The 18,425-nt window shown below is 46.5% G+C and overlaps 1 protein-coding gene across 1 annotated transcript in view; it reads left to right on the top strand.

The window, feature by feature from the left end:
- PLCH1 (phospholipase C eta 1) overlaps positions 1 to 18,425 on the top strand; it is a 267,361-nt gene that overhangs the window by 164,127 nt on the left and 84,809 nt on the right. Inside the window, exon 6 of the mRNA XM_066600144.1 lies at positions 14,928 to 15,098. Within this exon, the coding sequence (XP_066456241.1) occupies positions 14,928 to 15,098 (171 nt within the window). The remainder of the gene's footprint in view (positions 1 to 14,927; positions 15,099 to 18,425) is intronic.

Below are 18,425 nucleotides of genomic sequence, written 5' to 3'. Positions count from 1 at the left end.
CAGCATATTTAAGTGAAAATCCACGTTAAAAAAGATTTTTCCCATACAGATTTTGTTTGTGTAAACGAAGCCGAACAGTAAAGTAGCTGAGATTTTAATAAATTTCATCTACAGGAGGCAGAAATAATCCACACAGAAAGTGAGCTGTGATGCAGACTCTGAAGTCTGCAGCATGCTCTCAGGTTTGTTGGGGTTTGTCATGGATGTTATGCGGATTTATCCCAATGTGGGTTTAACACTGATGATTTCCGCCCATGTATATTTACTATAGGAATATGTTGAATGGGATAGGCAAACCCTGCTCTGTCCTGTTGATGTATCATTTATCTATACATTTGGTTCGAAGGGTTTTAATGGTAAAATAAAAGTCAAGTTGGAAGAGAGAACTGATTGTCCAATTTTCAAAAAAAAGACATACAAGTTTACAAGTTTACTCCCTGTGTTGTGTGAGCTGCATATTGGGGAGGGGGGGCTTGGGAATTTTAAAGAGAAGTTGTAAAATCTTGGGGCAACTCTGGCAATGTTTTGTTTTTTTAAGTTGAGCTGTTACAAGTTAGAACAGAGAATATTTTACATTTGCTTTGTAGCAGAGGAGAAGGTGTTGCCTGTCTTCTCTTTTCTTCCCCCCCTTGCACTTATATTGTGTGCCATATTTTTAGATATCATATTAGAACTGTCTGACGTGCCCATTGATACCAAGAGTCAGACACATTTTTTTGACAAGGAGTTTACCTCTCCCTTCTGAGATTTAAGTATTTGCTACATTGTCATGCAGAGTAACCATAATCCATTTCATCTCCAGACAGACATATAATGGCACTGCAATGTCAGTCTGACAGGCACTCTATACACGAGCTGCCTCACCCCAAGGACTTGGCCAGACACCAAGGGAATTTAACAGCAATGTAAAAAAATGCAAAAAAAAAAATATGTCACTGATATAGCAATCACAGTTACCATCTCAAAATGCTCTGAAAGAGGACCAAATATTTGTGTTGTAAATGAAATGATATTTGGATCATGTTGGTTTCCATTGGTTATAGTCGGTACGGTATTTCGTTCTTGTAATGTAGTAGATCCTTTTAGCAAAACTAAATTAAAGACTATGCTTACCTTTTTTTGTAAATGTGTATTTTTACAGAAAAAAATTTATTGCATTAAGCTACTAAAAAATGTTTAACTGCATACATTGTATGCTGCAATGTGCTCCACACACTGCAGTGCTGGAGGACTAAGGCCTCATGTCCACGGGGAAAATCAGGCTCGCTACGGATTCTCATGGAGAATCTGCAGCGGGTCCCTCCTGCCCCGTGGACATGAGCGCTTAAAATCGGAATTTAAAAGAATTAACTCACCCGCAGCGGACTGGGAAGGTCTTCTCTTCCTCACGGCCGGATCTTCTTTTTCGGCCGGCGGATGAACTCGTCACGCCGGCGCCGGGCACATCCGCCGAGCCGAAGCAAGAAAGATCCGGCCGTGAGAAAGAGAAGACCTTCCCGGTCCGCTGCGGGTGAGTTAATTCTTTTAAATTCCTATTTTAGGTCTCCCGCGGATGCGGACGGCTTCCATAGGCTTCAATAGAAGCCCGCGGGAGACCCGCACGAAAATGGAGCATGGTCCATATTTTTTCATGCTCCATATTTTTTTAAATCCCTTTTATTGACCATCCGCGGGTATTTATCTACCCGCGGGTGGTCAATGCATCCCTATGGGGTGCGGATCCGCGTGCGGGAGAAGAGTTAAAATCCGCTGCGGATTTTAATTCTTCTTTTGCCCGTGGACGTGAGGCCTAAGGCCTCATGTCCACGGGGAAAATCAGGCCCGCTACGGATTCTCCATGGAGAATCCGTAGCGGGTCCCTCCTGCCCCGCGGACATGAGCGCTGAAAATAAGAATAAATCAGAATAAACTCACCTCCCGCCCGCTCCGGATACTTCCTTCGCTGCGGCGTCATCTTCTCTGCGTCGGGGCCGGATCTTCTTTCTTCGGCCCGGCGGATGCGCAGGATGACGTCGGTGACGTGCCCCGCGCATGCGCCGGTCCGAAGAAAAAAAATCCGGCCGCGACGGAGAGAAGATGGCGCCGCGGTGAAGAGAAGAACCGGAGCGGGTGAGTAAATTCCTATTTTTGTCTCCCGCGGATCCGGACGGCTTCCATAGGCTTCAATAGAAGCCCGCGGGAGCCGTCCCTGTGGGAGACCCACACGAAAATGGAGCATGGTCCAGATTTTTTCATGCTCCATTTTTTTTAAAATCACTTTTATTGACCATCCGCGGGTATTTATCTACCCGCGGGTGGTCAATGCATCCATATGGGATGCGGATCCGCGTGCAGGAGAAGAGTTAAAATCCGCTGCGGATTTTAATTCTTCTTTTGCCCGTGGACATGAGCCTAAGTTTGCTGAATCTGTCAGGGAGACTGATGTGAGACTGAAACTAGTGCCAGTAGGGGGGAGATGTGTGTAATAATGATGCGTTACATCCTAGTTACAGCATGGGGAAGGGAAGAGATGTAGGGACTCACTATTTAGCTAGTTAATTGGGAGTTGCTCTACCTAACTACAAAGTGCCAGCTTGTAACTAACCGTCCGTTTACATGGGATGAGCTGTCGGGCATCGTCCCTGTAATGTTCGGTTACTACATAGGAGCAAGTATCGCTGGCATCACTTACAGCGCTCGCCGGAATGGAGGCGGAACAGGGCGGGGAGTGTTCTCCCCCTGCCCGCCTCATTCACAGTAAGCAGACAGTCGTTCTTGTTTAGTCGTTCAGTCGCTGCATGCATTTACACCGGATGATTATCATTCAAATTAATGTAGGAGCGCAAGAATTTGAACGATTCTGAACGATTCATTGTGTTTATACAAATAGAAAAAACATTTACAATTTAGTTTAGAATTGCGCTCACAAATTAGTCATTCACATTCACTGTACCAGTGATTGACTAAATGATAGTTGTGCACATACAATGACGTGCAAACGGGGGATGATTATTTTTATGGCTGCATAAAATGAACGAGAAGTGAAGGAATTTTCAATTTGTTGTTTAATCGCTGGCTGTGTTTACACTGAACGATTACTGTTCAAATTCACATGATCCAACACTTTTTTCCTTACAAGGACCTTAACTGACACTGGCTTCTTACTGTGCTGGATGACCCAGCTCCAACCGGACACATCATTCATTTCCTATCACTGCTCTTGTAGCTGACGGATGCGGCCTGAGGTTAAACTTGAGCTACAAGAGCAGTGATAAGAAATTGGGTATCAGAACAGATCCAGGTCATCAGCACAGTTAGGCCCAATATCCACTTGCATGCACAGATTCCAGTGCTAAATCCCACAGTGGAATCCGTGCGTGCCTGCAGACATTGAGAGAAAAAAACATTTTCTTAGCTGTCCAGATCCAGCGTGGGTCTCCTCCGTGCCCAACCGGATCTTCTTTCTTCAACACGGCGGATGTGTCCAGACACCCCGGAAACATGCCGGACGCATGCACAGTGCAATTTTATTTATATTTTTTAATTGCTTGCTTTCCCACTGATCCACGGCACGTCCACACAAAAATGGAGAACGCTGCGATTTCTTCCCGCGCATGCGATCCGCACGTCAGAAAAAAAATCACATATACTTGCTTTAAATTGTCTGGCGGATGCTAATACATCCCTATGGGCGGCTATAGGTGCGGATCTCCTGCGGATTTCATAATTAAAATCTGCTTGTGGATATTGGGCCTAAGGAGCCCATGTCACTGCTTGTACCTGCAAGCCGTTCGTTAGCGTCTGACACTTTGTAATCAGGTAGACTAAATCCTGATTAAATAGCGTATCACTACATCTCCTCTCTTCCCCCTGCTGTAGGATATAACATATCTCTCAACCATCCATCTGCTGTAAACGTTATGTTGCACAGCTCTCCTCCTTATTAGTTTCTGTCTCCCGTCAGTCTACCTGTCTGACGGATTCTGGAGAAATCTCAGTCCTCCCACAGTGAAGAGTACTGGAGCATACGGAAGCATAAAAAGTAAATGTTTAAAATTTTTTAGTAACAACCTATTGCAAAAGTTTTTTTTTTTGGTTTTTTTTTTTAAAAGACAGCAAGTTGTTCATAATCTGTAAGGCCAGTCTCTCACAAATGGATTTGAATTGCGGATTCCGCAATCACCGTCCACATGTATGATACGCGCCAATACGTGGGCATTGACTTTCGACCGTTTGCTCACAGTTGCGGGTAGGAATTGTGGATTCTGCAAGTGGGGAAAAAAATCTCAGTATGCTCTATTTTACTGTAGCTTCCACAGATATGAGCTCCATTGATCTTTATGGATGTGTTCGAGATTCATATGCACGTTGCTAGAAGACCAGATACAAATGGTATAAAGAAAGCAGGAATTAGTGGGCAGACAATGCAGGTCAGAGTCTGAAGAGCAGCACACCATCCAGACTGCGGTCTGCAACCTCCGCTTATTCTTCTGGGCTCTTTCTCCACAAGAATGTGTTTGTTTTTTTTAAAGTGATTTATACTACTTTCAAAAAAGTAGTATAAACCAGCCAAGCCAGAAGAGCAGTATCCCATTCTGAAGGCTCTAGAACATCTCACCACAACAGCACAAGAGAATGTCGCCTGAGCGATAGAAGGGGGTTCCCAGGGGGTGATGTCATTCCCTGCTTGCATATGCGACCATACTCAATTTGCTTCCGCAATCATACGCAGGTCTTCTGCTACAGATATCCGCGAGTGGAATCCAACCCATTTGTGTGAGCCCGGCCTAAGCAGTACATTTTACAACTGTATGTTACATCAGGCCCAATTCTTCACGTTGGGGAGATGGGGAGGGGGGGTGGGGGAGAAGTTGAAGAAGGCCAAGTTTCAACTTTGTGATTAAAGTGAGTAAAGACACTAGGAAACACAACGAAGAGGTTTCATAAAAGGCAAGTCTCCCAGAACCACAAGTCATGGATGGAAACATTGTCATCATATCAGATGGGTATACTGAAAAGTGGTGGTCCAAATAGGGACATCCTCTTACAAATATTAGCAAGTGTTTTAAATTTCTACTCCTATGTAGTTTATGTACTGTTTCATAAATACGACACTAACAGTTGTTTTTTTGCTTAAAATCATAAGTTAAAGGGGTTGTCCCGCGAAAGCAAGTGGGGTTCAGCACTTCTGTATGGCCATATTAATGCACTTTGTAATATACATCGTGCATTAATTATGAGCCATACAGAAGTTATTCACTTACCTGTTCCGTTGCTAGCGTCCCCGTCGCCATGGTGCCGTCTAATTTCAGCGTCTAATCGCCCGATTAGACGCGCTTGCGCAGTCCGGTCTTCTCCCTGGTGAATGGGGCCGCTCGTGCCGGAGAGCTGGTCCTTGTAGCTCCGCTCCGCCCCGTCACGTGTGCCGATTCCAGCCAATCAGGAGGCTGGAATCGGCAATGGACCGCACAGAGCCCACGGTGCACCATGGGAGAAGACCCGCGGTGCATCGTGGGTGAAGATCCCGGCGGCCATCTTTTTTTAAAGGAATTTTATTTAGCCAGAATTAACAAGCATGTAAACACGTAAACACGGATAACTGTCACCGCAGGTGTCAGATTCAGCAGATAGTACATTGCATGAAAAACAGGGTAGAGATAACCTTTGCCTGCTTACATATACATATTTCTTCTTGGCATGCTATACCTGGCTAGTACTTTTATTTCTTTCGCGCCCCCCCCCCCCCCCCCTTTAAACTCTTAACTTTATCAGTTATTGCTAAACAGTAGTTTAACCTTGAATAGATCAGCTGTGATCAATCAGGAAAAAAAAAAACCAAAAACTTAAACTTAGCCCCCCCCCCCCCCCCCAACCCCTTGGCGCGACTCTCTTAAGAACAACTGTGGGAATAGAGGAGAAAAAATTAGTTTTCTGAGCATAGGGTTTTATCGTAGAAAGCAGATTTAGCAGGTGTCTCTCTTTTTTTTTTTATCCTTCTCTCACCCTCACTCCCCCCCTACCGCCTGGCTTGGCTCTCCCGACGCGGTCGCGGGGCAACTCACCCAGCTATCCCAAATCTTGTCGAATTTTTCAGGGCACCCCCTGGCCATGTATGTCAATTTGTACATTGGGATTTCAGCATTAACGACCCGGATCCATGCGCTCCTAGTCGGCCTCCCAGGGTGTTTCCAATTAAGTAGGTTCACTTTTTTTGCATAGAAGAGTAGCAACTTGTATAATGTATGTGTTGCTGCCGCCACCGGCAGGTCTCCCACTAGCCCAAAGAGGCATGTTCCAGGATGCATGATCCTCGGTGCCCCTAGATGTGTTTCCATGAAGACAAGCACGTCTCTCCAGTATTCCTGTAGGACCGCGCACTCCCAGAACACATGCATGACCGTCCCATCCGCCACCAAACATCGTGGGCACGTTGCAGTAGGGAGCAGGCCCATGGTGCACAACCTGGAGGGGGTATAATATATGCGGTGCAGAAATTTAACTTGGATGAGCTTGTCTCTAGCGCTAACCAGGGGGGGACCAGAGCCACCCAGTATATCCTCATCCTCCCCTGAGGTCAGGTCAGGGATATCTCCCTCCCATCTCTGTACGGCCCTTTCGCCTAGCGGGGCCAAGCACTGCACCGTAAGGGCATAAAAACTCGACAGCGGTTTGACAAGATTGCACATCTGCGCCAGGCTCTCCAGCCGTGTCGTGGATAGTGGGATAGACAGACCTCCAAACTGAGCCCTGGCTGCATCTCGCAATTGATAGTACCTAAAGTAGGAGTTTTCGGGCAGGCCGTGGGCAACCCGTAGCTGCATAAAGGTGCAAAACTTGCCCTCGCTGACTATGTCAGAGAGGACATTAACGCCCCGGCGTCTCCAGAAGGCGGACTCTGGGAAGCGCTGGAAGTGTGGCAGTTTGGGGTTATTCCAGAGGGGAGTGTGTGGGGATCGCGCAGTCTCCTCTGTAGTGGACAGTCTCGTGACCCGTTGCCAGGTCTCCAGTGTCACCAGCATGGGAGTAGGCAGAGGGGCGACCGAGGATGAGGGGCCGCTCAGTAGCAGTCCCCGTAGGTTCTGAGCAGGGTCCACCATTCTACGTTCCAGGCCCACCGCCGGGTTGTAATTTGACGAGCATATCCACCATCCCGCGTATACCAGTTGGCTGGCCAGGTAGTAGTAATAGAAGTGCGGTAGGGCCAGTCCCCCTCCGTTCAATGGGAGGCACAGAGTCTCCAATTTAATCCTGGGTGTAGTGCCCCTCCACAGTATGCGCAGTACGATCCCACGGAGCTTAGTGAAGAATTTTTTAGGGACTAACATAGGAGAATTATGCAGTATATACAGGAATTTTGGTAGCAATTTCATTTTTAGCAGGTTTATTCTGCCCACCAGCGTGAGTGGGAGAGAGGCCCAGCGTGTCGCTGCCTCCCCGGCCCATGCCAGGAGGGGGACTAGATTGGAGTTGTAAAAGGCGGATAGTTCCGCTGAGACCTTTACTCCCAGGTAGGTGGTCTGGGTTGTCCAGCTCAGCGGGGCGGGCAGAGGGAGCTCGGCGGCCGCAGGGTCCACCGCCAGTAAGTGAGTCTTGTCCCAGTTGACCTTAACGCCAGAGTGTGTGCCGAATGCGCCGAATATAATCAGGGCTGCGTCTAGAGACGCCTCCGGGTCTTGGAGGAAGAGTAGGGTGTCATCTGCATAGAGCGCTATGCGCTCTTCGTAGTTGTTCAGTTTAAATCCCTTCACTGTTGGTGACGTTCGGATTTGGATCGCAAGAGGCTCTATGGCGAGGGCAAACAAGGCAGGGGACAGAGGGCAACCCTGCCTTGTGCCTCTGCTCAGGGAGAATTGGGCAGAGACATGTGCATTAGTTTTAATGTTGGCCACCGGGGAGCCGTACAAGATCTCGATCCATTTAATAAAAGTTGGCCCGAATCCGAACCGCCGCATCACCGCCCATAGGTACTTCCACTCTACTGAGTCGAAGGCCTTTGCCTGATCTATAAATACCAGGGTGCGCCTCCCGCAGTTAGTGTGCTTGTACGACAAGTGGTTGAAGAGCCTCCTCAGGTTCATGTCCGTGCTTTTGCCAGGCATGAAGCCGGACTGGTCCGCGTGTATGATCTCTTTTAGTACCGAGTTTATACGCGTCGCCAGTATTTTTGCGAGTATTTTTACGTCGTTGTTGAGAAGGGAAATGGGATGGTAAGAGCCGCAGTCCGTGGGATCTTTTCCAGTTTTAGGGATCATTATTATGAGAGCTTTACGCATTGTGTCCGGTAGCGCTCCTTCCCGCAGAATAGAATTATATAGTGTGAGGAGTCGCGGGGCCAGGATTTCCACATTTTTTTTATACCACTCCCCGGGGAGCCCATCCACGCCCGGTGATTTCCTATTGGGGAGTGCCTTAATAGCCTCCGTTATTTCTTCTATACTTAGATCCCCATCTAGGTGGGCCGCGCTGTCTCCACTCAGTGTGGGGAAGGGAATGCCATCCAGGTACGCCAGGAGCTGCGCTTCAGTATAGCTCAGTCTGGAGGTGTACAAATCTCCATAGAATTGGGCAAACGTTTGATTAATTAGTTTGGGATCATTTAATAGAGTACCCGTGCCGTCCCGCACCGCCGTAATTGGTGGCAGTGTCTGATCCTCCCTAGCCAAGTAGGCCAGTAAGTGGCCGTTCTTGTCTCCCTGATCAAAAATCCGGTGGCGGGAATACAGGAGTTTCTTCTTGGTGTATTCGATAAGCAGTAGTTTGTATTCCCGTCGCAGGGCACCCAGAATTGTAATAGTTTCCGGGGAGGGGTCTGCTATGTGCCTTGCCTCTGCTAAATCAAGGCGCCTTTCCAGGTCCAAGCGGCGGGCTCCCAGGGATCTTCTATGCTCGGCAATAGCCGAGGTAAAGGATCCCCTGGTGAAGGCTTTAAATGCGTCCCATACCACCAGCTCCGAGGCCGTCCCCTCATTGACTTCCCAGTACATTTCAGCCTCTTGTTCTACATACTCATGCACTTCTCTCTGTTCCAGCCACAGCGGACTCAGTCTCCACATAGGGCGACTGCCCCCAACTCCAAGGTCAAGAACTAATTGGAGCGGGGAGTGATCTGAAATGCCTCTGGGTAGATAGGATATATCACGTACCATAGGGAGGCAGTCCGGGGAGCCAAAACAGAGATCTATGCGCGAGAAGGCATTGTAGGTCGGAGTGTGGCATGAGTAGGCTCTGTCATGTGGATGTCGCGTGCGCCATATTTCCTGCATTGAGTAGGAGTCGGCCCACCCAGGCAGCCGAGCCTGTGTGGAGGCGGCTGGGGTGAGTCGGTCCCACATCGGGTCCAAAATCAGGTTGAAGTCTCCCATAATTACTATCGGGGCCGCCTCAAGGAGGACCACTCGTGCCATCACCTCGTGAAGTATTTCAATGTTAGCAGGTGGTGGCAGGTAAAGATTTACTATCGTGAGGAGACGGCCATGGAAGGTTCCCTGTAGGATCAGGTAGCGCCCCCCAGGATCTATGTGTATTTGGCGGAAGGCAAACTGGGCCGATTTGGCCACCAGTATACTGACTCCTCGAGCATAGTTTGAGTAAGTCGCGTGATACGCTGAGCCAATTGTTGCTCGTTTAAGCGCCAGCGTCTTTGAGCCCCTGAGGTGTGTTTCTTGAAGTAGTATCATGTGGGGGGAGTGGGTTTTAAGGAAGTCAAAAACCAATGCTCTTTTAATTTTAGAGTTTAGTCCCCTGACATTCCAGGAGACCAGTTTTAAGTATGTGCTAGCCATTTTCAAGGGGGTAGCCATTGTTCCCATGAGTTCTTATAAAGCATCCGAAAGAGAGTCGTGCCAAAAATAACAACAAATAGAAAATTACAAAGCAATTCACATTTACCAGCCTCAAACCAAACCCTCCCCTCCCACCCTACCCATCCCCCCGAACTTTGGACAGGTTTCGATCCCATAACTCACAACTTTGTAGGGGGCGTGAGACCTAGCCCCAATCGAGAATCGCCAACAGACTATAACAGAAAAATATAGAACAGTAATAGCAGTTACGAGCATGAAAATAAAGTCCCCCTGTGAAGAAACAGAGACAGGGTTATGTGATTGTGGGCCGTGTCAGTGTGGGCTATAGGTACCCGGCACAGGCCGCGGGCGCTGCGTAGGCCCTCAGTCCAGTCGGGCCCCCACAGTCTAAATAGAGAGAGAGAAAAAAAGGGGGTAACTTTAACGCGGCCCACATCGTTTTGCATTTTCATCATCTTCAGCTGCCGGCCATCTTATCTAGAGTGGAGGGAGAGGGGAGTGGAGGGAGGGGGGTGGGAACGGGAGATAAGAGGGGGGAAAGGGGGGGGGGAGAAAGAAAAAAAAAAAAAGGGGGGGGTGTGGGAGAAAGGGGGGTGCCACCCTCCACCATTATGCCGCAATAATTCTGAGAAAGCAACGAACGGCCAGCATTTGTGAAAGTCTCACGGTGTAGGTTAATTTTGTTCGAGCCAGTTTAGGACATCCTCTGGGTTTTCAAAGAAGTGGGAACGGTTATCCTTGATCACCTTTAGTCTGGCAGGATATAACATGGCGTAGACAAGTTGTTTTGAGCGCAGCATTTTCTTTGCCTCTACAAATTTTTGGCGCTTTTGCTGTACCTCTAGAGAGAAGTCCGGAAAGATGCGGATTGTTTGTCCGTCAACCCTTATCGGGTCTCTCTCGCGGTTGAGCGCCAGGATTTTGTCTCTGTCCCTATAGTTAAGCAGTTTTGCAATGAAGGTGCGTGGAGGGCCTCCGGGCGGTGGGGCTCTTGATGGAATGCGATGTGCTCTCTCGACGCAGAATAGGGGTGACAGAGAGTTGGGGCCATACTCCTGTTTGAGGAGCGATTCCAGGAAATCACAGGGATCTCTGCCCTCAGCGCCCTCCGGTAGTCCTATAAATCTCAGATTGCATCTGCGCAGGCGGTTCTCCATATCATCCAGTTTTTTCCCCTGCGCCGTGAGGTTAGAGCCGAGGGTGCGCACTTGATCTGAGAGTGGTGTAACAGAGTCCTCTAAGTTGGAGACTCGCGTCTTAACTTCTGTTGTGCGCTCTCTCAGCGTTTGGACGTCCGCTCGCAGCAGACCAAAGTCCGACTGTAGTGCGTCGATTTTTTCTGTGAGGGCAGAGCGCGATTCTGTAATCGCTTTCAGCACATCGGCGATAGTTGGGCCAGATGCGGGAGGTGAAGCTGGTGCTGTTGCCTCAGGGGGCGCACTTTGCGGGCTAGGAGGCGCGTTAGGTCGGGAGTCCGTTGAGGTGCTGGGCCGTGAATATTGCTGCAGCTTGCTAGTTATTTTGGCTTGCTTGCTTGGCGCCATCTTGTCAAAGGATAGTAGTAGGGGATGTCCACCGGTCCGAACTTATGAATGTCACAGGGGGGGATTCATGCGCAGTTTAAACTTTAATGCATAGCTGTTGGGGCGCAAACATAGTGTAGTAGCATTTATGCACCTTTAGCGTGACACTTGCAGGCGGCAGCTCCGGGCTTGGTTTCTGAGTGCGCATGAAGCAGTCGGCGCAGTCTCTGGGTACCACGTGTGTTAAAAGGCGAGATACGCAGAAAGAGGGGGCCGCCAACCGCCTCCGCACCCCTCTGTTCAGGAGTAGCGTGCTCCCCTGAGGGAAAGTGGCTCCGTGCGCGGTGCTCCTCACTGTGTGCGTGGGTCTCCGCTGTGTTTCCCCTTCACTTCTTTCCCCCACGCTGCCCCCGATCTTTCTCCTCTTGCACCCCTTGTCTTCCCTCGTCTAGGTGGTGTCCGACTGGGGGGGAGGGGTAGAGGGGGCCCGTTAATATGTCTGCCTGTGTGAAGTGCTTACTGCACGGCAGGGAGCTCGCTCCAGGGGGTTTCAGTGCCCTCGGCGTGGTGCTACTGTCCAGTAGGGGTGGGGGAGCGCAGGGGGGGGCCGCAGGGTCCGGTGGCCGCAGTCACGGTGTCACTCACCCAGTCTGCTGTTTTGCGGGCCTGCCGTTCTCTTTCCTGCTCCTTCTGTCCGCTCCCCAGCTCTCCTCAGGTCCCAGCAGCTGCCCCCTCCCCTCCGCCACCCCTCAGGGAGGGTTTGCCGTTGTCTTCCGCGGCCGGCCCTCACTTCCGGTCGGCCGCGTCTGTAAATTTAGGCCGGGGATGCGGCCGGAACTGTAGGCCTCAAAATCAAAAGTTCAGCTAGAGACCCGCGGAGGGTCTCTTTTCGCAGGTCTCGGTCCGGAGGTGCCCAGGGTAATGATTTCGCTGCGGTGGAAGCCTCCAGGCGCGGCAAAAACTCGCCGGTATGCTCCTGCTGCCAGGAGCCCCGGTCTGTGCGTGTGCTCCTGTTGCCGGCTAGCCACGCCCCTCCCGGCGGCCATCTTAGTAAGGTAAGGAAGAAGTCGCCGCAGCGCGGGGATTCGGGTAAGTACTAAACGTTTTTTTTTTTAACACATGCATTGGGTTTGTCTCATGCCGAAACGGGTTTTGTTTTTCTTCAATAGGCCCCCCGTTCGGCGCGGGACAACCCCTTTAACTTTAACTTAATGAGGAGGACACAGATTACTCCAGTTAAACTACATTTCAGGAAGGCAGTTTGATGGCTGGCCTGTCCTCAAGACCTACATAAAAAGAAGCAGATATTAGAAAACCTCTGTCGAATGTTTGGTAAATCCCGAGTAAATCCTCTTAGGCAGATGCTTGAAGCAGACACAATGATGACATGAGTACTGTGAATATGTCTCTAAGGACAGTCTAAAGCAGCTACAAGACATATTTTGTTGGCACACAACTTTGTTGTGCTTCTTTACAGAACTGCTCTCATTTACTAGTTTTGTAGATATGTAATAAAGTTAGTGGTTAGTCCTGGATACTGATGTAAGCTTCATAAAACATTATAAATCAGGGTTGCCTAATATTTAGCTATCATTTATAAGTCACATTCATTGAAACATACAAGAACATATCACAGAATTTTTTTGGAATATAAGCTGTACTATTATTGCCTGGACTTCGCTTCTAAAACCATCACTGGTTGATATCTAAACTTAAAGTATACCTGAGTTTAAAAAAAAAAAAAAAAAAATTCAAAATCAGCCCAGGTCTTTATTGGCCGCTGCTTTGCTGCTGTTTTCACTCAGTTTGAGCCCAATAATTTTCGTTTTTACATGTAGATTTTCCTGTTTTTCTGCTGCCTTGCTGTTTGCAGGAGAAGAGTCCTAAATAGCCATTCTAACAGTACTGTACTAGTCTGACAACTTCTCCCACACTTCCTATACTGCCCTGTATAGCCCTGCTCCATTCATCTACAAGGCAGCATTGGAATTCCTTCCGTCTGTTGCATGTAGTAACTAACAGTGTTCCTACATCCCTGTTACTAGAGAAGCCAAATGCCTAATGACAGGCAGTGGATTGCAAAGGTGCTGGAGATCCATATTGGTAGGAACTTCAAACTTGGATGTTCAATGATAAAACAAAGTATTTTAATGCAAGCATAGTAGATTACAAGATTGATGATTCACATACAGGCTATTACATGAGCATAAAGTTGTGTGAAGAGTTATCTATTCTAAGACTGTTAGAAGTGCCAAGACATAGTAATAAAATGGCACCCCTGAATTGTAGTGACACAACAGATTTTCTCCACACTGGGATGCAGAACCTACATAACTGTACCAACAGGCAGATATTCCAGACATCCATATACCAACATCCGTATGGAATTGACAACAGCATTGTGCCCACCACACAGAACCTCCAAGCCAAACAATATGGATATGATTGAAAGGAGCTACATGGCTTAGTCAGCCGCTGCTGATCATAATGCAGTGGAAGGTCTCAGAGTCAGGTATGAAAGGCAGGAAAAATATAATGATTTGTCACATTAGAAAGGGTATTAAACTAAATGTATCAGAAATGTACCTTTTGTTTAAATCCTTATGTTAAACACATCTTTTAAAAATCTGGTGATTTTTTTTCTTAAAAGAAGCAAATAAAAGATTAGTATGAAAATGAAAGGGTGAATTAAGAGTGAGTATAAGGAGTTACAATTATGACACGTGAGTGGTGATGAAGTATTAGCTAGTAACTGAAAACACTTCAATACTTATTGTATTGTATGTCCACAGAGAAATCAAGCTAGACATATATATTAGGTCTCTGTAGGAAGATCAGGGTAGTGTCTCGGGAATTTGACAATAGGGCGAACGTCAAAAAAGTGCACCCTCCTCCCAAGTTATAGCAAAGCATTATAAAAGTGATCAAACAATCGCACACCGTTAATAAATAATTTTCTTTTATTTTGTAAAAGTGAAATAAAACCACACACGCTATCACTGGTATCATCATGACCAGTAGAATTACCTCCATACTGTCACTGAGCAATACCCACTACACCAATCGGCATTACCAATAGCAACACTATATAATGGCCAAGTCAATACTTCCAACGCAGCAGACAAAGCGGAATCCAAGATACAGAGTCGAGGTCAGGAATACACAAACTGGTAGAGAGACCAATTGTTTAGGCATGCACACCAGGGGGTGCAGGAATGTAATTGAAGGGGGACAGGTTAGGGGAGTGTGTGCTGCTGTACGGGTAGAGGCCTGGGAGTGAGCAGAGGAGAGGTGTGTGCAGATCATGAATGACACGAATGCCTGACTGCAGCCCCAGCAGCAGTGGCGCACTGTGACAGCATAGTGGACATCACAGCATGTAGTCTGCACCTACCAGCTCAGGGAAAACAAAATTAGAGACGGAGCCTGGATAGGAGAAAACTTCTAAAAATGCAGAAGTCATAGAATGGCTAGATATAGCGTTATTACTCATGTGCAAATGACAGCTTATTCTGAAAAGTCACTTGAAAGTTTATGTATTTATGTATTAAGGATTACGAGGATGAATTGATGAACATGGCAGTTGCTAAGCATGGTGACTTCATGTTTTGTTCTTTTACAGGAAGCAGACACTGATGAGAATCAGGGCACATTAACCTTTGAGGAGTTCTCTGTGTTCTACAAGATGATGTCATTACGGAGAGATCTATACCTGCTGCTCTTAAGTTACAGTGATAAGAAAGATCATTTAACAGTGGACGAGCTTGCTCATTTTCTAAAAGTGGACCAAAAGGTATGGAAATTATTTTTATGGCTTTGTTATGTAATTCAGAGTTTCTCGCAACTGATGTTTAATTGAGCATAATTGTGTAAGGATCTGTCATGGTGAAAAAAATCCCATTAAATTACATTCTCTGATCTGTGTTCATTGGCCTCAGGAAAAGTCCGCTTGGTCTGCGGTAGTGAGTTGAGAGGTGGAATATCACATGTCTTCATCATTTTTGATAAGGTGTACAATGGGCTGAGAATATGGTATACTTCTCAGCCCATTGACTGGTCATTTGCGTGGTTGCTTGCTTCCATTAGGGCTTCTAGTCAATATGTGTGTAAAACTGGCCATATAAATAGGGTTATCCAGGGTTAGAAAAACATGGTTGCTTTCTTGCAAACACAGCACCACCCGTGTCTGTGGGTTGTGTTTGGTAGCTTAGCTCCCTTTCACTTCAATGGAGTTGAGCTACAATACCACACACAACCTCTGGACAGAAGTGGTGCTGTTTTAAGAAAAGTAGCCATGTTTTTCTAATTCTGAACAACCTCTTTAAATTAAAGTTGAGCGAACCTGCTGATTTTGGGCAAGAAGGGAGGATGATCTAATATTTGCCTCTCCACAGCAAATGTTGGGGGCCAGAACTTGGACCATGCATGTTAGAGTTAACCAGCTAAGTGTACGTGTTTGAGTTCATCAGGAGAGATACCAGTCAACTGAGCCAGTATTCAGCCAACAGTTCTCTAGAACGTATAGCCAATGGTAAGGTGGCAGGAATTATAACCCAGGCATTCTTGATTCATGTACAGTGATAATGACTTGACAGCGTGACCACAAGACATGGGAGTCTCATGTTCTTAGCTGTAAATAGTGAGCAATATTTAGCATGTGTCTGAAATAAACAAAAGATAGGTATCAGAGGGGGAAATGAATACTGAGCAATGTGGCAGATTAACATCTACATTCTGTCACAGAATCAGGCTATTACATAGGAGAGTATATTACGTAAGTGCTTAAAAAGCAACCAAACCACTTATTTAAAAATGGTCGTGTCACTTCAGTAATCCACAAACAAATGCTGTGTAGTTCATTTTTTTTTTTTTGGTAATAATAAGCCGGAGTTGAAATTCCAGACATCTCTCTCAGTTCAGATATATGCCTCAGTCAATGTGCCATCTGTCTATGAATTGACATCCAGCAATGTCCTGGAAAAATAAATCAGGTCGTAGTGGAGATTTGATCAGAAAGGCTCGGCTACAGTATGTTGTTCTGCCTTAACCTTTGGATATTGTTACCAACTGGTGTATTACATTGTTTGAGAGAGGATAGATACAGAGATATGAGGTAGATACGGTTGCACGAAAAAGTAAGTGAGCCCTTTGGAATGACCTGTGTTGCTGCATTGACTACTAATAAAATGTAGTCTGATTGTTATCTAAGTCACAGTTACAGACCCACTCAAGCTAACTATACCAATAATGTACAAACAGTTTTATTGTGCAGGTCTTTAATGAGCATACTGAGTAAACCTCCACAGTGAAGAACATATTTGTCAGTAACCAGGCTTTGTTTGCCTTGATTTATTGGGCAAAGCACCTATGAAACCTACATTTACATCTCCTCTACTTAAAATAATTTTGACAATTAGAAGTCCTTAACACAGAGGTTCACTTTTTCTTCCTGCACTGTGGATGTTTACTCAGTGTGCTGCGTAAAAGACATGAACAGTACAACTCTGAGTTATTAGTTTTAGTTAGATTGTGTTTGTCTATAATTGTGACTTAAGTAGTTTAGATCTATAGGTCAGCACCTCATGTCCTCGGATTCCACATGCAAGAGCCCACAGCGGAATCGTCCAGAATCTGCCCACAGCAGAGGACACGTCCGGGTCTTCTGCGGGTCTTCTCTTTTCTTCACTACGGATGTGTGTGAAAGCACCGGCCAGCGCACCGCCGCAAATGTGCAGTGGAGAGGGTTTTTTTTCTTAACCTCCTGCTTTCCTGCGGAATCCATGGCCCAGATGGATGGGCCGCGGATTAGACGGCCTACATGGACCTCAATGGAAGATGTCCGTGCAAGATCTGCAGTAAAATGGAGTATGCTGCGATTTATTTATTTATTTATTTATTTTTTTTTTTTCCGGTCCGCAAATTAAATCCGCATACTTTATCTCACTTGCAGACACCCATGTATCCTTATGGGCGGCTTGACTTGCGGATCTTCTGCGCGTGTGTCCCGAGCGGATTCCGCAATCCAGATCTGCCTGTGGACATTGGGCTTAAGCCCCTGCTGCACAAGTGACCACTGAACACATTTCCAAATATGCTGTAAAGATCACAGCCTCATGAGGAGAACATCAAAGATTCAATTTTATGGTTCATGCAAGAAATTCCAGACATATTACAATATGGTATTTCAGCAAGATAAAATCCCCTTTTCAAACATGACGCTTTTCTGTCCTGTCTAAAAGACTAACAGATAGAAACTGTGTCTTTTCTGGTTTCCGCCCCATTGCATAGAGGACAGAATCACCAATTACGTCTTATAGAAGTGTAATATAAAACCTGCCTAAGTCATGTGACCTGGAGAGTACAGTAAAACACCACCTACCTGTGGGACTGCACCTAACCTGTATATTATAAAGAATCTATGCAAGGACATCACTTATATACTTCTGTTATAGGAATAGGTACCTTTATCAAACTTAACCTGCCTTTTACGACTAAAACAGTGGGGCTTATTTATCAACGTAATTTGCACCGAGTTTTATACTAGTTCTTGACAGGTGTGATCTACGTCAGATATAAGGAGGAGGTGAGCGGCGCTGAATTGTGTTGAAAATGTAGACGTTCCGGAAAAACTAGTTAGATGTACCAAAAATTTTCAAAATGTGCCAAATTTTAATGAAGTTTATAAATGAGACGCACGCAGGCCAGGAAACGGTCAATAAAGGAGGCATAAAAAGTTGAGATGTGCCAGAATTTATGTAGATGTGCCAAAATGGGAATTTGACTTTGCTCAAAATTAAACTCTGAGTGCGTACTGAGGGGATTTGTACACGGACTGAGTGGTTGAGCGTCTGGATTCACAGCCATATAAAGGATGTTATTCTGCTGAAATAATAACGTTTACAGAGTTTATAAAAACGAGCAATTCAAGCAGCAAAATGACAAGAGATATGCAAAAAAAAACCTGCTTAGTTGCGCCCAAATGAAGTGGCTTTTCTGGCTCCGCTTACAAATTTACCTGAAAGATTGTCAAATAAAATTGTGCCAAATTTTGCAGATACATGGCATGCGCCATAAGATGAACCAACCTATTACCTATGATTTTTTGACCAAGTTTTACTTG

The sequence above is a fragment of the Eleutherodactylus coqui genome, chromosome 1 (genome assembly GCF_035609145.1).
Source record: "Eleutherodactylus coqui strain aEleCoq1 chromosome 1, aEleCoq1.hap1, whole genome shotgun sequence".
NCBI classification, from domain to species: domain Eukaryota; kingdom Metazoa; phylum Chordata; class Amphibia; order Anura; family Eleutherodactylidae; genus Eleutherodactylus; species Eleutherodactylus coqui.
Note: the sequence above shows the minus strand (reverse complement) of the source record. Positions and strands in the feature narration are given on the sequence as shown.